This window comes from Echeneis naucrates, chromosome 1 (assembly GCF_900963305.1).
Source record: "Echeneis naucrates chromosome 1, fEcheNa1.1, whole genome shotgun sequence".
In the NCBI taxonomy this organism is placed as follows: Eukaryota; Metazoa; Chordata; class Actinopteri; order Carangiformes; family Echeneidae; genus Echeneis; species Echeneis naucrates.
The window spans coordinates 4,917,838-4,932,722 of record NC_042511.1 but is presented as its reverse complement, the minus strand read 5'-3'; the positions used below and the strand labels follow the sequence as shown (position 1 = coordinate 4,932,722).

Here is a 14,885-nt window from a genome sequence, read left to right as displayed (position 1 = left end):
GATGAACACAAGGAGAGTCTGCCACGGAAATACTTTCACCTCATGAATGAGGAGAGAACAGCTGTGTGAGTAGAGCACAGCAGGATGATAACACTCTGCTACGGGATGAGATAATCAGCGTGTGTGTGTGTGTGTGTGTGCAGTCACTGACATCCTGCTCATTAGTTAATGAGGAGAGTTTTCTCTGCGCGTGTGTCCCTCTGTTCTTCCATGTGACCAAGTTCAAGAGAGAGAGAGAGAGAGAGAGAGAGAGAGAGAGAGAGAGAGAGAGAGAGAGAGAGAGAGAGAGAGAGAGAGAGAGACAGAGAGAGAGAGAAAGAGAGAGAGTGTGCAAGTGAGTGTGTCTACAATGTCTACACACTCACACACTCTGGGGCTTTAATGAAGCGTCTTCCACCTGGGAAATTAATGACAGTGGGTGTTAGAGAGGAGCGACGGAGATGGAAATAACCCTGAAAAAAGAGGACCTGGAGTGTTTAGGATCTCTTTTTGGGAAACAGGTGTCTCCTGCTGATTTACTTGATCGTGTTTTTATGTCTGAAAAGCTTTCGAACAGCATCAAAACTTTTAATAAATGTACTTTAATATCATCTCCTCGTCATCACACCCTCAAGTCTCTGCAGTACAACTTGGAGTTGTATTGTACAGGCACTTGTTTCTCTCCTCAGCAATTCTGAATGGCACACTGGCCTTCACCTTTAAGAGTATAATGTTTCTGGCCAACGGCAGCTTTAGAGATAACTGCAACAGCATTGTACGTGCAATAAAAACATAATAGTGTCTTTTGAGCGGGTTAATCCATGATGTAATATCAGCATAGTCAACATCAGAGCAGGCAGACAGGAGGTATTAGGAGAGCCGGTTGGCGCAACAGCTTTGTGCTGATGGATAAGCAAAGATTAAACCTAGATTAAATGTATTTATTAAACAAACAATTTGTGCACAAAAACTGCTGGACAGATCAGAAGAATCGAGTGACATTTTGATTAAATTGAAAGTTTGGTGAACTCTGCTTCCCCACAGAAGTCCAGAGAAAACACGTGTATCCTTTTCAAGGAGCGACTGGTATTTCAGATTTCACACGGTTCCACTCTGTTCAGGACCCAGCTTTAGGCCTGTGTATACCTGTGACTGCCCTCTGCTGCAAGGTTAATAAAACTGTGGTGTATCCGTATAACATCGATCAATAGATGTTCACATTACGTTTACAAAGATCAACAGCTTCCTGCATGGTAATATTGACCCAAATAGCCAACACATTCCAACACTGCAGTCTGAGTATAATAATCCAACATAAGGCCACGAATGTGTGCGTGCTTGTCTGTGTCAGTAACAGTCCACTATGACTTCTTGCCCTGGTTGTGTGTCTGGATGAGAGTGCGCAGCACCGGCTGTCAGTATATCCTGCAGCAGAGAGAGGGGAGAGTTATGGACGTGGTCACTGCTTTGAATCAGTATGTCCAGTTTGGCATCTAAACCCAGAGACCTCAGCACTTCACACACTCTAACACACACACTGTCGCCTCCTTTGTTCACATTTTCTTTGCAGTCTTCAGAGTCAAACACGTGTGCTCCGTTGGCAGCGATGTCTGCCACTTTTGCCTGATCAGACATTGTCATTCCCAGGGTTTTACTGATGTCTTGCCCCCAGCCCCACCCGGGCAGTTCACAGGAAACCTCAGCAACTGTTTCCTCTGGTGCCTCTATTGACACAGGACAGACTGTTTCTCTGAATTTAATCAGGAGTTGGCAGGCCTTCAGGCTTACAGGTCTATCACAGTCAACCAGGCCACTCAGCAATACTGAAAAGACTCCCTGCTCCACCAGAGTCTTAAGTCTTATGGCCAAATCTGAGTCCATGCCCTCTGTGCGCTTCCTGTTGTGTGTGTGAAGTGTGCAAGTCTGATCAGACACCACAGCATATGGATGTGGCAGGGCAAGGTGAGTGTCTGAGCCCTTCCTGTAACCTCTGTGACCTAAAAAGGCTTCATCCAGCAGCAGCTCAGCCAGCTCCAGAGTGTGAACTTTGACCTCCCAGTCCAGGTCAGCGCTGCCCAGAGAAAGGACGGTGCTCACAGAGTTCATCAAGAGAGGCGAGGTGGAGCAGGTGGAGGTAGATGGCGACCGAGACGTGGACGAGGAGCGGGAAGAAAACCAGGCGATGAAATATTGCACAACTGCCCTCCTGGCAAATCCCTCTGTGTCCTGGGAGAGGATTTCCAGCAGCCGACTCACTATGTCTGTCTGGAGGGACACAGACAGGACTATCAGGACAGACAAAGTGAGGAGAAGCTGAGAAGATATGCAACAGTTCGTGACAGCAGATTTCAGCAAAATTTGAACAATATTACAATATTAATTGGCAGCCTAGAGAGGCTACCTGTTTGTTTAGGGTTTTTTTTTACTTTACTTTTAACTTTTATTTGCTTTTGTCTTGTTTGTCTTTTAAATTATTCTATCTTGCAATGCTGGGAATTACACAAGGACACCTGAGAGACAAATGCTTAGGTGTGCCCCACCTTAACAGGTACAAAGGGAGGTGGTGAGGGAGAAGTCAGTCAAGCACAGTCTGCATACTCCCACACAGCCTTGAGATGTCTAAATTAAATAAATAAAACCTGACTTTCCCGGAACTGTTTCGTACAATGAATTTGAACTCAGTTGGTCATTATGTGCAGAGCAGATAAAATACAATCCACACCAAAGAAGACAGATAAACAATTTGAAAACCTCCACATTTTGTAGTTTAATGCCATGTATTTTTCTCCCAGACAAACTTGGTGTAATATCTGCCCACCTGCTGCTGCGTGGGTGCTGCCCCCTGCTGCCAGCTGTGTGCCAGAGTCTGTGCCAGTGCAGAGATGGCGCTGGCTCTCACATAGCTCTCTGGATCCTGCAGCGCCTCCCTGAGGAGAGAAGCGCTGCAGCAGCCGCCCAGCAACACCTCGGATGTGTCAGGCGCCACCTTGGCCGACACCAACACACCTGCCAGTTTTCCCAGGAACTCCACCGTTGAGTCTCTCACCTCCCAACGCATGTCGCACACACGTTTCTTCACCACCTCAACAAGATCTAACATACACATACACAAGATATAATGCCGCTGACAGAATGTGAAGCCACTAAAAGAGGCAGTCATCTGTGGAAATCAACAGATATGCATGCGCTCCAGTGAGGAAGCTGCTGGTGAACTTTACCTTGTTGGAGCTTGTCTGTTGTAAAGGAGAGGTCTACACACACACTCAGCCACTGCACTACGGCCTGGTAGGATTTGTGCAGCACCTGAGAGACATAGTGGCAGCAATTTAAATCTTAAACACACACACGAAATTTCAAAACTAGATTGCTTAGCATATTTAACAGTCCATACATGAGCTCCCATAATGAATAGAGTCGATTGAGCGACCTGATGGTTTGGGCACACACACACACACACACACACAGAGTAACACACAACTTACAATGGGATCAGAATCAGGATGATTCAGATACTCAATCAGAACTGCTAACACCTCGATCAGCATGCCTTTCACTCCTGAGACAAACAAAAGGAAAACACTTACAATAATGGAATTCACGTAGCACTAGTGCGTTTAAACAACCTTGTGTCCAAGAAATTACTTAAACCAATTTAAAGTGTGTTTTGTTACATTTACTTTAACACCCACATACAGACATTTGGACGCTGACAGACGGCCTGATGTGTGTGTATAAAGTTTATGTAAACTCCACACACAAAGACACCAGGCCCAGGTTCAAGCCTGAAACCGTCTTGAGGTGAATGTATTGGCACTGTGGTTTCGTTCCTTTTGAGGTGCTTTACCAGTCTAAGTTTTACCTGGGCTGCTGCTGAGACCCGTCAGAGCCTCCAGGGCACTTTTCTGAACTTTGCCACTGCTGATTACATTCCTGAAAACCTCGGGACAGCCGGCGGGTGAGGAGGAAGAGTCACCGCTACAGATCCTTAACAATGACAAAACTGCAGTGACAATTGATGCTGAAGGGCAGGGGAGTAGGTCAGCAGGCTGGGGAAATAAAGAAAGAGACAGTGACGTGAGGCTAATACACAGAAGAATTAAGTCCATTTCCTCCACAGATGTCCTCACAGCCTCACCATGAGTGATATCTGTGGTGTGTTGGTCAGACAGACACAGATCATAGAGATACAGGAGGTTTTACTCTTCAGCTGATCCACCATTGAAAACCGATGTTTATCTGCTGTAGGGATTAAAACAAAAAATACAAATAAGACACACACGGCAAACACCCAACTTTTCATTTATTTGCCTTTTTAAAGTGTACACTGCTTTGTATCACCTGCAGTGTTTGTTCCCAGAAGTGCCTGACCAGTTATAAGATCGAGGGGTAGAAGTAATATTCTGACAGCCTGGGCTGCATGGACACTGTCCCTGAACAGGAAGACAGGAAAAAGAAGTTAGGTGGCATCTCTCCAAACCGTGATTGTACTGGTAAGACTGAGACAGCTTTTAGAAAGACAGAGAGAGTAAGAGGCAAGGCAAGTGGTCAGTTCTTGTCACATTGAACTGACCCATCAGGGATTCCACAAGTCAGAGCCACTTGTTAAGATTCATAGCTGCCACTCGTAACAAAATAACTCTGGCAAGTAAGGACCCATCCAGAAAGTCCAACCCAATTTTCTAACCTGTGCAGCAAGATTCTGTGATCTGCAGCACTGAGATCTGTTTAAACAAGGACTGTTATGTGCTCAGAGTCAGTATTCAGCCTTAAATCATTGAACACTTTGACCAGAGCTGTTTCAGAGTAAGAAAGTAAGAGAGAGAAACTTACGGATGGCCCCTGCTGAGTAAAGCAGCTGCAGCCTGGATCAGGTCAGCTGGTTTGCTCATGGTAAGCATGGATGATAGAAGACGAGCGACGTGTTGGTCTGGGACACCTTCACCAGTGCTGGAGCTGCTGAAGAGTCAGATCAACAGTAATCTGACCTTTTGTCAAGTTCAGCAGAGCACTAAGTCATTCACACGGGCGACACGAGTCGAGAAGTTATCAAAGATGGAGTGTTGGAATCCCCCTTACCGAACCCCCTTCTTTTAATAATACCTTTAATAATGACAATAATTATAACTTTACTCATATAACTCTTTTTAAAACTTGGTTACAAAGTGACTAGACCCAGAAGTAGAAACATAATGTTTGTTGAGCAGCATTTTTAGGAGTATACAGCTGTGACCTAAATTCAATCTGCTTAAACTGGGAAAGTGCTGCAGAGGGTTGTCTTCACTGTCTGCTATTTCGTTCCAACCGTCCCACCCTTGACTTTCCTAAAAAACAAATGCCATGAAACTATCTGTGTCAATATGACTTATCCAGATGTTTTAGCTCAGCTGCATGAGCTATGTAATAACATTGGATAGTACATTTTTTAGAAGCATGAAACAGTAAAAATTGGTCAGCTTTGGTGAACATAGCCTGGTTTTCATGGTTGGATTGTGTTGCATGTAATGGCACATTTATTGTTAGTGTGAAAACTGTTTTAAAGCTCTACTTTTATGTGTTTGTGAGAGCAGATGTACCTGTATGCAGCCAGGACAACGTCCATCAGAGGCAGTGTGAGTTGACTGCAGCCAGCTGTGACTACTTCCTCCAGGGGGTCTGCGGCTGTCTGCAGCAGCTGGTCCCGGAGAGGAGGCCTGGCCTGGGCCAGGAGCAGGCCCAGCAGTTTGAGGGTCTGTAGACTCTGATGGAACTGTGTGTTTTCTTTAGGAACCAGAGACTCCTGCAGGTACTTTGAGGTTACTGCCAGAACAGCATCGTAATCTTCGCTGGTATCCATGGTGACTCCTGGGCCTATAATGGAGGCTTGTGTCCTCTTGTCCTCCCAGTGTTTCTTACCGATGGTATTACATCCTGCAGACATCACTGGTTGAAAGAACAGCAGGATGTGGGCGAGCATTTGATTGGCAGCTGAGGCAACAAATAGACTTGTGTCTGTCTGGAGTTGTAGCAGCTGTGCAGTTAAATCTGGAGAGTCAAAAACAAAATAAGAAACACGTGTGAGGATGTAAATAATGACATACTCTGCCTAAACTATGGATCTGGGCCGCAAACAGCATCTTTGAAGAGGCTTTATTTCCCAAATGAAGATTCACCTGCTTGTACAAAGAAGCTAAGAGCCTTCGAGTGCAGCAGCATGCTCCTCAAGCCCTGAATCCACCCAATCCGGATACAAGGATCCTCCCAGAGACCTGCTTCATGCCAGTGCTGACGGGAAAAGGCGAGGTCCAGAACAGAGCTTTCCTACAGGGGAGCGGAGTGGGGGGTTTGGTTACAGTCTGTGCTGGCTGGCTGGAGCAGGAAGTGATGACAGTTTAAATAAAAGGTACACGGTGTTGTGAGCTCCACCTGAAGCCTTTTGAAGCCATCCTCAGTGGCACCCATTAAGCCACAGAGTTTCAGAGTGAAGGAGATGACACTGGGGTCTGATGACGTTTTGCAAACCACAAAGGAAATGAACTCCAGTAGACACGGGTGGACCTCCAGCAGCGATCCCTCTTTATCTGGACAAAAAATAAATAAATAAATAAAAATGGTAATGAGACAGTGAAATAGACTCACCATCCAACAAGGGAGATTTCCCTGTTCCTGTTTCATACACGTCTCTTTGCCCTCTCCAGACATCTCTAAGCATATAGAAAATCACCAAGAATGTATATAACGTATTCTTTTCAGAGGCTTTCCACCATAAACAACCACTGAGCCAAGCTTCTCAGATGTGCACCTGAGAACATATTTAATCAATGAATTCATCTACAACTATTGATCCCTGATTAATAATAAAAGCCACTTTAATGGCAGTTCTGTTTCAGTGTTTGCTGAAACGTATTTTGAAGATACTGAGAAGGATAAGCAACTTTACCCCCTGAATCAAAATGTTTTGTTTTCTGAGTCGAGGAACCTTCAGACGGCCTGGTTATGTTACTGTGTTCCTCAGCCTTTAATGTAATCAGCTATGTTTTATCTTAAACGCTCCTTTTCACCAAACTGTTCAGTCTCTGAGGCCACAGACATATTAGAGAAGGATCCACAGCGAGAGAGAGGACTGAAGTGTGTGGAGCAACAGGAGTGATGAAGTGATCCCACCGTCCCTCCAGTGTCAGTATAGATATATACTAACCAGCTTCGGTGATCCCAGTCAACCAGTCCAGCAGTTTCTCCAGAGTGGTGTCATCAGGAAGAGACCTGCCCGAGTCCAGCAGCACCTGGCAGACCCCGGGCAGCAGCAACACACAGTCTGCGTCCATGATCCCAGCTGATCTGTGTGTGTGTGTGTGTGTGTGTGTGTGTGTGTGTGTTTTAATAAACTCTAACACTGATAACACAGCTGATGTGTCCCTAATAAGTTAGACATGTATCTGTAACTGCTGCTTGAATGCGGCTGTGTTTTCATAAAAGCAGATCTCGAACTGTGCAGTTTTCTCTACACGTCCATCTCGCGGGAAACAGTTTCAGATGTGCCGGTGAGCCGCTTCCCTCTTCTTTTCTCCTGTCGGTGTAAAAACGTAAGAATGTGAGCGTTGTAACAAAAAGCAGCGCCGCAGACAGCCGATCTGTAAGCATCCGGATGGTTGAGCAGCTCGTCCGGGACTGTCTGTCCGCCGCTCCCTCCGCTTTGGAGCTTTACTCCGCCCGCGCAGCGCGCCCTCCGCCGAGATCAGCTTCCGGTGTCACGTTTCCGTCGCATCGTCCATTTTCGCGGAGTCGCACATGGTGCCACACCGGCCGAAGACCGCCACCCTCTCCGTTTTCGGGATTTTTGCTCCGTTGTAGCGAAAAATCCGTCTCGTAGCTCAGTTAAATGCAAGATACGGTGGATATGGTGGACGACCCCGAGTACGACGAGGAGGAGCCCTCCTTCAGCGACCCCGAGGACTTCGTGGATGATGTCGAGGATGAGGGTGAGCGGCGGCAGGAAACACCCCGGCTCTTCGGCCTGGTGCTAACACGTTAGCCCTGAGCTGTAACAGACTCAATGGCGGTGGGAGCTACAGATGCTAGGAAGCTCGTTTGTCATTTCAGTCATAGTAGTAGACTAATAACACTGTAACAGCTGTCAGTGAAATAGCTCGTCCCCGGTTTTGTTAACGGTTTTCTTACATCCAGCTAGCATTAGCCGATGCTATCTTAGTTCATTTGACGCCCACTGAAGCCTCAGTAGACCCCAGAACACCTCTCACCGGGGCCTGGTACTGTCATCTGGGAAATTAGAAAATCCCTAATAAGATCGAGATTATGGAAAATATTAATTTGATAGCTAAATTAATATCAAGGCCAGGAGTCCCAGTGCTGCCCTGTGGTTTGTGGTTTGTACCAAACAGCTGGCAATAACGCAGTTTTCCCGTTAATCCTCAGACAAAGTAAAGACTATAACCCCAACCCTTCAGATTAAACATCAGTTTATCTTCAGTCCTCTGACCTGCAGGAAGTTCAACATTGTTTCTCTAAAAGAGGCTTGAGGGAATTTGTGGAAATTCCACTTCAAAATGACAAACAAGTCCAAACGTCTGTGTCTGATGTAATGTAGGTTTATAAAACATCAGTCCAGCTGTGAATCGGTAAATTCCTCTTTCACGTTGATTTATAATCTCCAGTCTTTATTTGAAACAGCTTTTTTGCAGTGGAATGTCAAAGTCTTTTTATATTTGTTGGCACTAAATTTACAACTGCCTCTCACCTTTTTTCTTTTTTGGGGTGTGGGGATTAATATATTTGTTGTTTTCTCTCAAATCAATACTTTCATCCATAAGTTGTTTTTGGAAAACTCCCAAGCTCAGAGGGACTTGAAAGCGTTTATACAAAAGACCAACAGTGGTCTTATTATCATGGAAAGCTAGAAACTGGAACACATTTCAGTGTTTTGTCTGAAGATTAATGAACTGTCTGTGATATGCCTGGTTGTTGCTGTTCAGTTTGTATCCCGCTGGGTGATATTAAGGAGAGGAAGACAAATATCAATAATCTCTATTATTGATAACCTCCAGCACCATAAGTTAAAACCTCCAAAATTGGCATAAGGGCGAATTAACCTTTCCATACAGTGTTCTGAATAAACTGCACAGTTTTTCCTTAGCTTCACATATGATAATAATTTTGGTCATGGATTACTGTCACAGAGCCCCATCGGTCAAATCTATTCACCAACAAATGAGGTCAGCGGTGAGGGGCCTGCAGACTCCTAAAATAAGACACCTATGTTAAAACATTTTCTCCTGTCTCCTCTTTCTTCCCTTCAGAGCTCCTTGATGACATCCTGAGGGAAAAACCCCAGGAGGCTGATGGCATCGACTCAGTGGTGGTGGTGGACAACGTTCCTCAGGTGGGACCAGAACGTTTGGAGAAGCTCAAGAACGTTATACACAAGATTTTCTCCAAGTTTGGCAAGATCACAACCGAGTTCTACCCAGAGGCCGATGGGATGACCAAAGGGTATAATCCTGTCGACTCAGACGTAATTTATCCCAAGGGTGGTATCCCTTATTTTTTAAATTATCTTCAACTTTTTATCATGTAGGTACATCTTCCTGGAATATGCTGCTCCCACTCAGGCCCTCGAGGCAGTGAAGAACGCAGATGGATACAAACTCGACAAACAGCATACGTTTAGAGTTAACCTCTTTACTGACTTTGACAAGTGGGTGTGCAATCTCAACCAAAACAAAACAGTATATAAATACAGATGTGTTTGATACAAGAAGATTAATTTTATGTTTCCGTTTTCTGTCAGGTACATGAACATCAGTGATGAGTGGGAAACTCCAGAGAAGCAGCCTTTCAAAGATTTTGTGAGTTTTTGATAAAATTATCATCTGTATTATCTAGTTTAAATTTAAATTAAAAATTAAATTTTGGTTAAAAGAAATTTTACCTTTTTCCCCAATATAACTCAATGAAACTGCTTGCCTAATGTTAACCCCCCCCCCAAAATTAAAGCTGTATGTTTGTCCGGTCAGGGTAACATGCGCCACTGGATTGAGGACTCAGACTGTCGTGACCAGTACAGTGTGATCTATGAAGCTGGAGAGAGGACTGCCATTTTTTCCAATGATGCTAAAGAACCAATCACAGTTGAAGAGAGAGCAGTAAGTGGTCCAGTGGTCTGGAAATGCAGGACTTGAATACGCATATTGGATGTGATTTGGCAGCGCTGGTTGGTTTGCCTACTAATATTGTTTCTGTGTGTTGACGCAGCGCTGGACAGAGACATATGTGCGCTGGTCTCCTAAAGGCACATATCTGGCCACATTCCACCAACGTGGCATTGCATTGTGGGGTGGCGAGAAGTTCAAACAGATTCAGAGGTTCAGCCATCAGGGCGTGTCTCTTATCGACTTCTCACCATGTGAGAGGTAATCAACATCTCTGACACAGTATTACATCATTAAATGCTTTTCACTCTGCATATAAAAATATTAGTATCAGGTGTGATATGAATGTTTAAAAACACAAGATATGAGCTATATTTTAATGGTTGGACATTAGTCATCATAATTCAGTCCAATATAGTTAGATAGATGACTCACTCAAAAATAAGATGCAGAATGTTTAGAAGTGTCATTTGATTTCATGTGCTTTTTTGTTTATTTATTTTAATATGGAAGAGACAGGTTTTCACCTCAGAAATCATGTGAAATCATATCTCATAGGTTATTGCCATTTCTATGGCACAAGATTTAATAACAGATGATCGGCAATGTTAGATAAATTGTGCCGTTTGTAAGCCGCCTGACACGTATGTGTGCAACTGTGATGCCATTCAGGTATGTGGTGACCTTCAGTCCACTGATGGACACCAAGGAGGACCCACAGGCCATCATCATCTGGGACATTCTGACGGGACAGAAGAAGAGAGGCTTCCACTGCGAGAGTTCTGCACACTGGCCCATATTTAAGTCAGTCCACTACATCTTTTCTTTTTCTTTTTCTTTTTTTTTATCTTTTATTTTTAATCTGTTGAGACGTTGCATTTGTTTTTGTTGTTGTGTCTGATGGACTCTGACGTTATCTGTTTTCAGATGGAGCCATGATGGAAAGTTCTTTGCCAGGATGACTCAAGACACACTGAGTATCTATGAAACTCCAGTAAGTAGAATTTTAAAAAGTTTACTTAAATTGTATTTATGTTAAGCGTTCAAGTGACATAACACTCATGTTCCTGCTCCTTCTAGTCAATGGGCTTGCTTGACAAGAAGAGTCTCAAGATTAGTGGGATCAAGTAAGAAAAGGGGTTTTATAATTTTCTTATTTATTTATATATATATATACACACACACACACACATATACTTTCAAAAAAGCATTGTGTGTGGATGGTTTGATAAGAATGTGTATGTCCTTACCTACAGGGACTTCTCATGGTCTCCTGGTGACAACATCATAGCCTTCTGGGTACCTGAGGACAAAGACATCCCAGCCAGAGTGACTCTGATGCAGATGCCTTCTCGTCAGGAGATCCGAGTCCGCAACCTCTTCAATGTTGTTGACTGCAAACTGCACTGGCAGAGAAATGGAGATTACCTGTGTGTGAAAGTGGACAGGACTCCTAAAGGAACACAGGTAACCAGAGGGATAGAGGAATGGTGGAGGGAGTGGATGGAAGTTGACTGGTAAAAATCTAAATCTCTTCGTCTTTTTTTAGGGTGTAGTTACCAACTTTGAAATCTTCCGCATGAGAGAGAAGCAGGTTCCTGTTGATGTGGTGGAGATGAAGGGTAAGAACATGACCAACACAAGAAGCAACAGTGTCCAGATGACAACAAAACAAAAACGCTCATCTGTTTTTTGTCGTTTGTCATTTCAGAAAGCATCATAGCGTTTGCATGGGAGCCCAACGGCAGCAAGTTCGCTGTTCTCCACGGAGAGTCTCCCAGAATCAACGCATCCTTCTATCATGTCAAAAACAACGGCAAGATCGAACTCATAAGTGAGTAGATGGGACACTGACTGTCCTGTTGACACAATGCTGCAGATTTAATGACATCCCATAAATCTCTCCTGAATGTCCAACTGTGTCCTTTTTCTACAGAGATGTTTGACAAGCAGCAGGCCAACAGCATCTTCTGGAGTCCTCAGGGACAGTTTATGGTGCTGGCTGGTCTCAGGAGGTCAGTTAAATCTGTATGAGTGGAATAAAGACAAGAAGCCACTGATGACAAACTAAATAACTTTCTGACACCTCGTATGAGAGCTAAGCTCCTGATTTTAACTCTGATCTGAGGCTTGTGCATGCGCTTGTGCGCTTGTATCACAAATGTCTTTGTGTGACCCTTTACTTGCTGTGTGCAGTATGAATGGAGCTCTTGCCTTTGTGGACACGTCAGACTGCACCATGATGTACATAGCAGAGCACTACATGGCCTCTGACGTAGAGTGGGACCCAACTGGCCGCTATGTCGTCACCTCCGTCTCCTGGTGGAGCCACAAGGTACACACTGCGTCTCTCCACCCTGGACAGTTTCGCTCTTAAAGCTTTGCATTTCGTTCTGACCGTGGCCCTTTTCCCTGTATCTAGGTGGACAATGCATACTGGCTGTGGACTTTCCAAGGCCGTCTTCTTCAGAAGAACAACAAGGACCGCTTCTGTCAGCTGCTCTGGAGACCCAGACCTCCTACTTTGCTCAGTGTAGATCAGATCAAGGTAAAGTTACGTGTCCGTCAATTATTAAAATATACACACTGTGTGGAGCCAGTGATGACAAATATAACTTTTCTGACACCTCGTATGAGAGCTGCACTTTGGCTCCTGATTCAAGCTCTAATCTGAGGCTCACATTTATAATGTTCTCTGTAATTTTACAGCATGTAATTCAGCTTTTGTTGTTTATCTACATATGAAAAACACACATTTTATGGTCATGCATTCTTTCTTTGCATTAACAAAAAAGATTTATCCCCCGTCTATTTCAGATGATCAAGAAGGATCTCAAGAAATACTCAAAAATCTTTGAGCAGAAGGATCGTCTGAGCCAGTCCAAGGCCTCAAAGGTTTGACTTGTTCTACTTCTTAAATTATATCTCAGCTGGATTTTGTGTGAAGGTGATGAGCATCATTGAGTCTCTCAGGAAGCTTACGAACTGCTTATTAACAGAGATTGAATGCCACAGATTTCAAAATAAGGTTTTGCCTCACCATAATGACTGCAGCAAACAGATTATAATGATGATGAGCTGAATGTTTTAAGGCTCTAACATTAGTGTCTGTTATCATGCTAACATTGTTTTCATGACAGAGAAGATCTTGTCATTACTTACAAACATTGTTTTAACGGAAATGCCTGAATCTTTGTGTGTGTGTTTGTGAGCATAGGAGCTGGTGGACAAGCGCAGGGCCATGATGGAGGACTACCGTCGCTACAGGGAAACAGCGCTGCAGATCTATCAAGAACAGAAGAGTGTCCGCCTAGAGCTCAGAGGAGGTGGGAACTCTCACCGTTACAGTCATAAACTTTCCTTCTTATCAAACAGAGTGTCTGACATCTTTTTTTGTCTTTCTTTCTTTTGTGCTTTTGTTTCAGGAGTGGACACAGATGAGCTGGACAGCAATGTGGATGACTGGGAGGAGGAGACCATTGAGTTTTTTATCAACGAAGAAATCATTCCCATTGGAGATCTGTAGTCCCCTACGCAGGTAAGCCATAGTTCAAAAGGCCCAACACACAGTTATTAAAAATTCTGTTATTGGAAAAATGTTAAATACCTGTCCTAGGCTGTTTAGTCAGCTGAAGTGGACCCACTTCACCTTCGTGTAGCTGCTAATTTTAAAGACATCATAACAGAAAAACAAAATTACTTGCAAGAGCGACAACTGTGTATAAGTACCTCATCCTGTTAATGTAAGTAACCCACAGCAGAAGCACACACTTGAGACAAGTGTATTTAACTTGTTCTCTCTCTTTCAGTCCACCTGTTTTTGTGTGGAAGGAGGAGAGAGGAGCTCTGCTGTTGACTGGAGAAGGACGACAACCACGCTGTGAATCTTGAGGTTCATCCTGAGCCTCAATCCTCAACATTAGTGACATCATCAAAGCACGTCTTGTGGACCAGTGACCACATCGAGGGACAAGAGAGGATACTTTGTATTCAATATTTTCTCTTTGTCTCTCACCATCATCCACCCCATCTTTTTTTTCTCTGTGGAACTTGACCGTTAGTAATACTGCCTCCATTTTTCTATTCATCAATTGGAGTCACTCACTTTAACCTCAGCCCTGTCTCTTATTGGACCTTCTTCTTCCTCTTGAACTAGCTTTACCATGCTAGTGTGTTATCACAGGGCAGCACAGAGTGCCATACCAGTGGGGGGTGGAGGTGTTGTGACTAAACAAGTAGCCTTGATAAGAAATGTATTGATGTGGCGCTATAGTGGCTTGTATCCTCCTCCTTTCAGACTAGACTTTCACACAGGGAGGGGTTGTGCAGCGGGAATAACTTTAAATAAACATACAACAAACTGTTTCAGTGTTTGGTCCTTTATTGTTGAGCAAATTGGCTCCGGTTAGAATTCAGAAGCCATCTAGCAAAATGTATGGATGAAGTCATTGAGAAATGGATAGGAAAGCCTCATGTGTTAGATAATAATGCTAAAATTAACATGATTGGAAATTGTACAATTGATTTTGGCTGTTAGTTTCAGTCAGCAAGTTTCCTAATGGCATTATAGACTAAACAAAATGGAAAAATGTTAATGGTACCTGCTAGTTATATATAAAGTGCCACTATATATTTATACTAATATTTGAACTGATAGAATGTATCTCTGATCTACCTACCACTTATGGACCACATTCACTGTAGATTATTAGTATGTTTATTTCTTGTTCATCAAACACATGCAAACAAACAGCATTTCTAACA

General features: G+C 43.8%; 2 protein-coding genes and 2 non-coding genes across 8 annotated transcripts; 3 read left to right on the top strand and 1 right to left on the bottom strand.

Moving 5' to 3' along the window:
- Positions 1-911: 911 nt before the first annotated feature.
- brat1 (BRCA1-associated ATM activator 1) lies at positions 912-7,573 on the bottom strand. Of its 5 annotated transcripts, XM_029506873.1 has the most exons (13): positions 7,322-7,573; positions 7,154-7,291; positions 6,382-6,536; positions 6,129-6,276; positions 5,553-6,000; positions 4,810-4,935; positions 4,318-4,409; positions 4,115-4,218; positions 3,839-4,025; positions 3,462-3,535; positions 3,198-3,282; positions 2,798-3,072; positions 912-2,244 (listed from the first exon to the last, which is right to left on the bottom strand). In XM_029506873.1, the coding sequence occupies exons 2-13, from the start codon at positions 7,278-7,280 to the stop codon at positions 1,327-1,329; spliced, it is 2,739 nt and encodes a 912-aa protein (XP_029362733.1). In that variant the 5' UTR covers positions 7,281-7,291; positions 7,322-7,573; the 3' UTR covers positions 912-1,326. The 5 variants fall into 5 exon arrangements, with proteins under 5 accessions (XP_029362733.1, XP_029362725.1, XP_029362752.1 ...); XM_029506865.1 differs by having other exon boundaries at positions 7,154-7,573; XM_029506892.1 differs by having other exon boundaries at positions 3,026-3,072; positions 7,154-7,573.
- Positions 7,574-7,725: 152 nt separating this feature from the next.
- eif3ba (eukaryotic translation initiation factor 3, subunit Ba) lies at positions 7,726-14,486 on the top strand. The gene is made up of 19 exons (XM_029502420.1): positions 7,726-7,934; positions 9,270-9,462; positions 9,548-9,667; positions 9,761-9,818; positions 9,987-10,115; positions 10,225-10,382; positions 10,794-10,925; positions 11,049-11,115; positions 11,202-11,248; positions 11,378-11,588; positions 11,671-11,743; positions 11,833-11,955; positions 12,058-12,136; positions 12,318-12,456; positions 12,544-12,669; positions 12,939-13,016; positions 13,339-13,447; positions 13,547-13,659; positions 13,931-14,486. The coding sequence occupies exons 1-18, from the start codon at positions 7,835-7,837 to the stop codon at positions 13,645-13,647; spliced, it is 2,043 nt and encodes a 680-aa protein (XP_029358280.1). The 5' UTR covers positions 7,726-7,834; the 3' UTR covers positions 13,648-13,659; positions 13,931-14,486.
- Positions 12,173-12,253, top strand: LOC115050318 (small nucleolar RNA SNORD60). Its single transcript, XR_003841194.1, has one exon. It is a non-coding gene; the product is annotated as a small nucleolar RNA SNORD60 (small nucleolar RNA).
- Positions 12,716-12,800, top strand: LOC115050312 (small nucleolar RNA SNORD60). Its single transcript, XR_003841193.1, has one exon. It is a non-coding gene; the product is annotated as a small nucleolar RNA SNORD60 (small nucleolar RNA).
- Positions 14,487-14,885: the final 399 nt, after the last annotated feature.

Excerpts from the sequence above, each read along its gene's own strand:
- eif3ba (XM_029502420.1), top strand. The coding sequence starts at position 7,835 with ATGCAAGATACGGTGGATATGGTGGACGACCCCGAGTACGACGAGGAG. Across the intron at positions 11,249-11,377 it reads CTCAAGATTAGTGGGATCAA|GGACTTCTCATGGTCTCCTG; the intron begins GTAAGAAAAGGG and ends CCTTACCTACAG. Across the intron at positions 12,137-12,317 it reads GTGCTGGCTGGTCTCAGGAG|TATGAATGGAGCTCTTGCCT; the intron begins GTCAGTTAAATC and ends TGCTGTGTGCAG.
- brat1 (XM_029506865.1), bottom strand. The coding sequence starts at position 7,280 with ATGGACGCAGACTGTGTGTTGCTGCTGCCCGGGGTCTGCCAGGTGCTG. Across the intron at positions 6,001-6,128 it reads TAGCTTCTTTGTACAAGCAG|ATTTAACTGCACAGCTGCTA; the intron begins GTGAATCTTCAT and ends TTGACTCTCCAG. Across the intron at positions 4,219-4,317 it reads TCTGGGAACAAACACTGCAG|CAGATAAACATCGGTTTTCA; the intron begins GTGATACAAAGC and ends TAATCCCTACAG.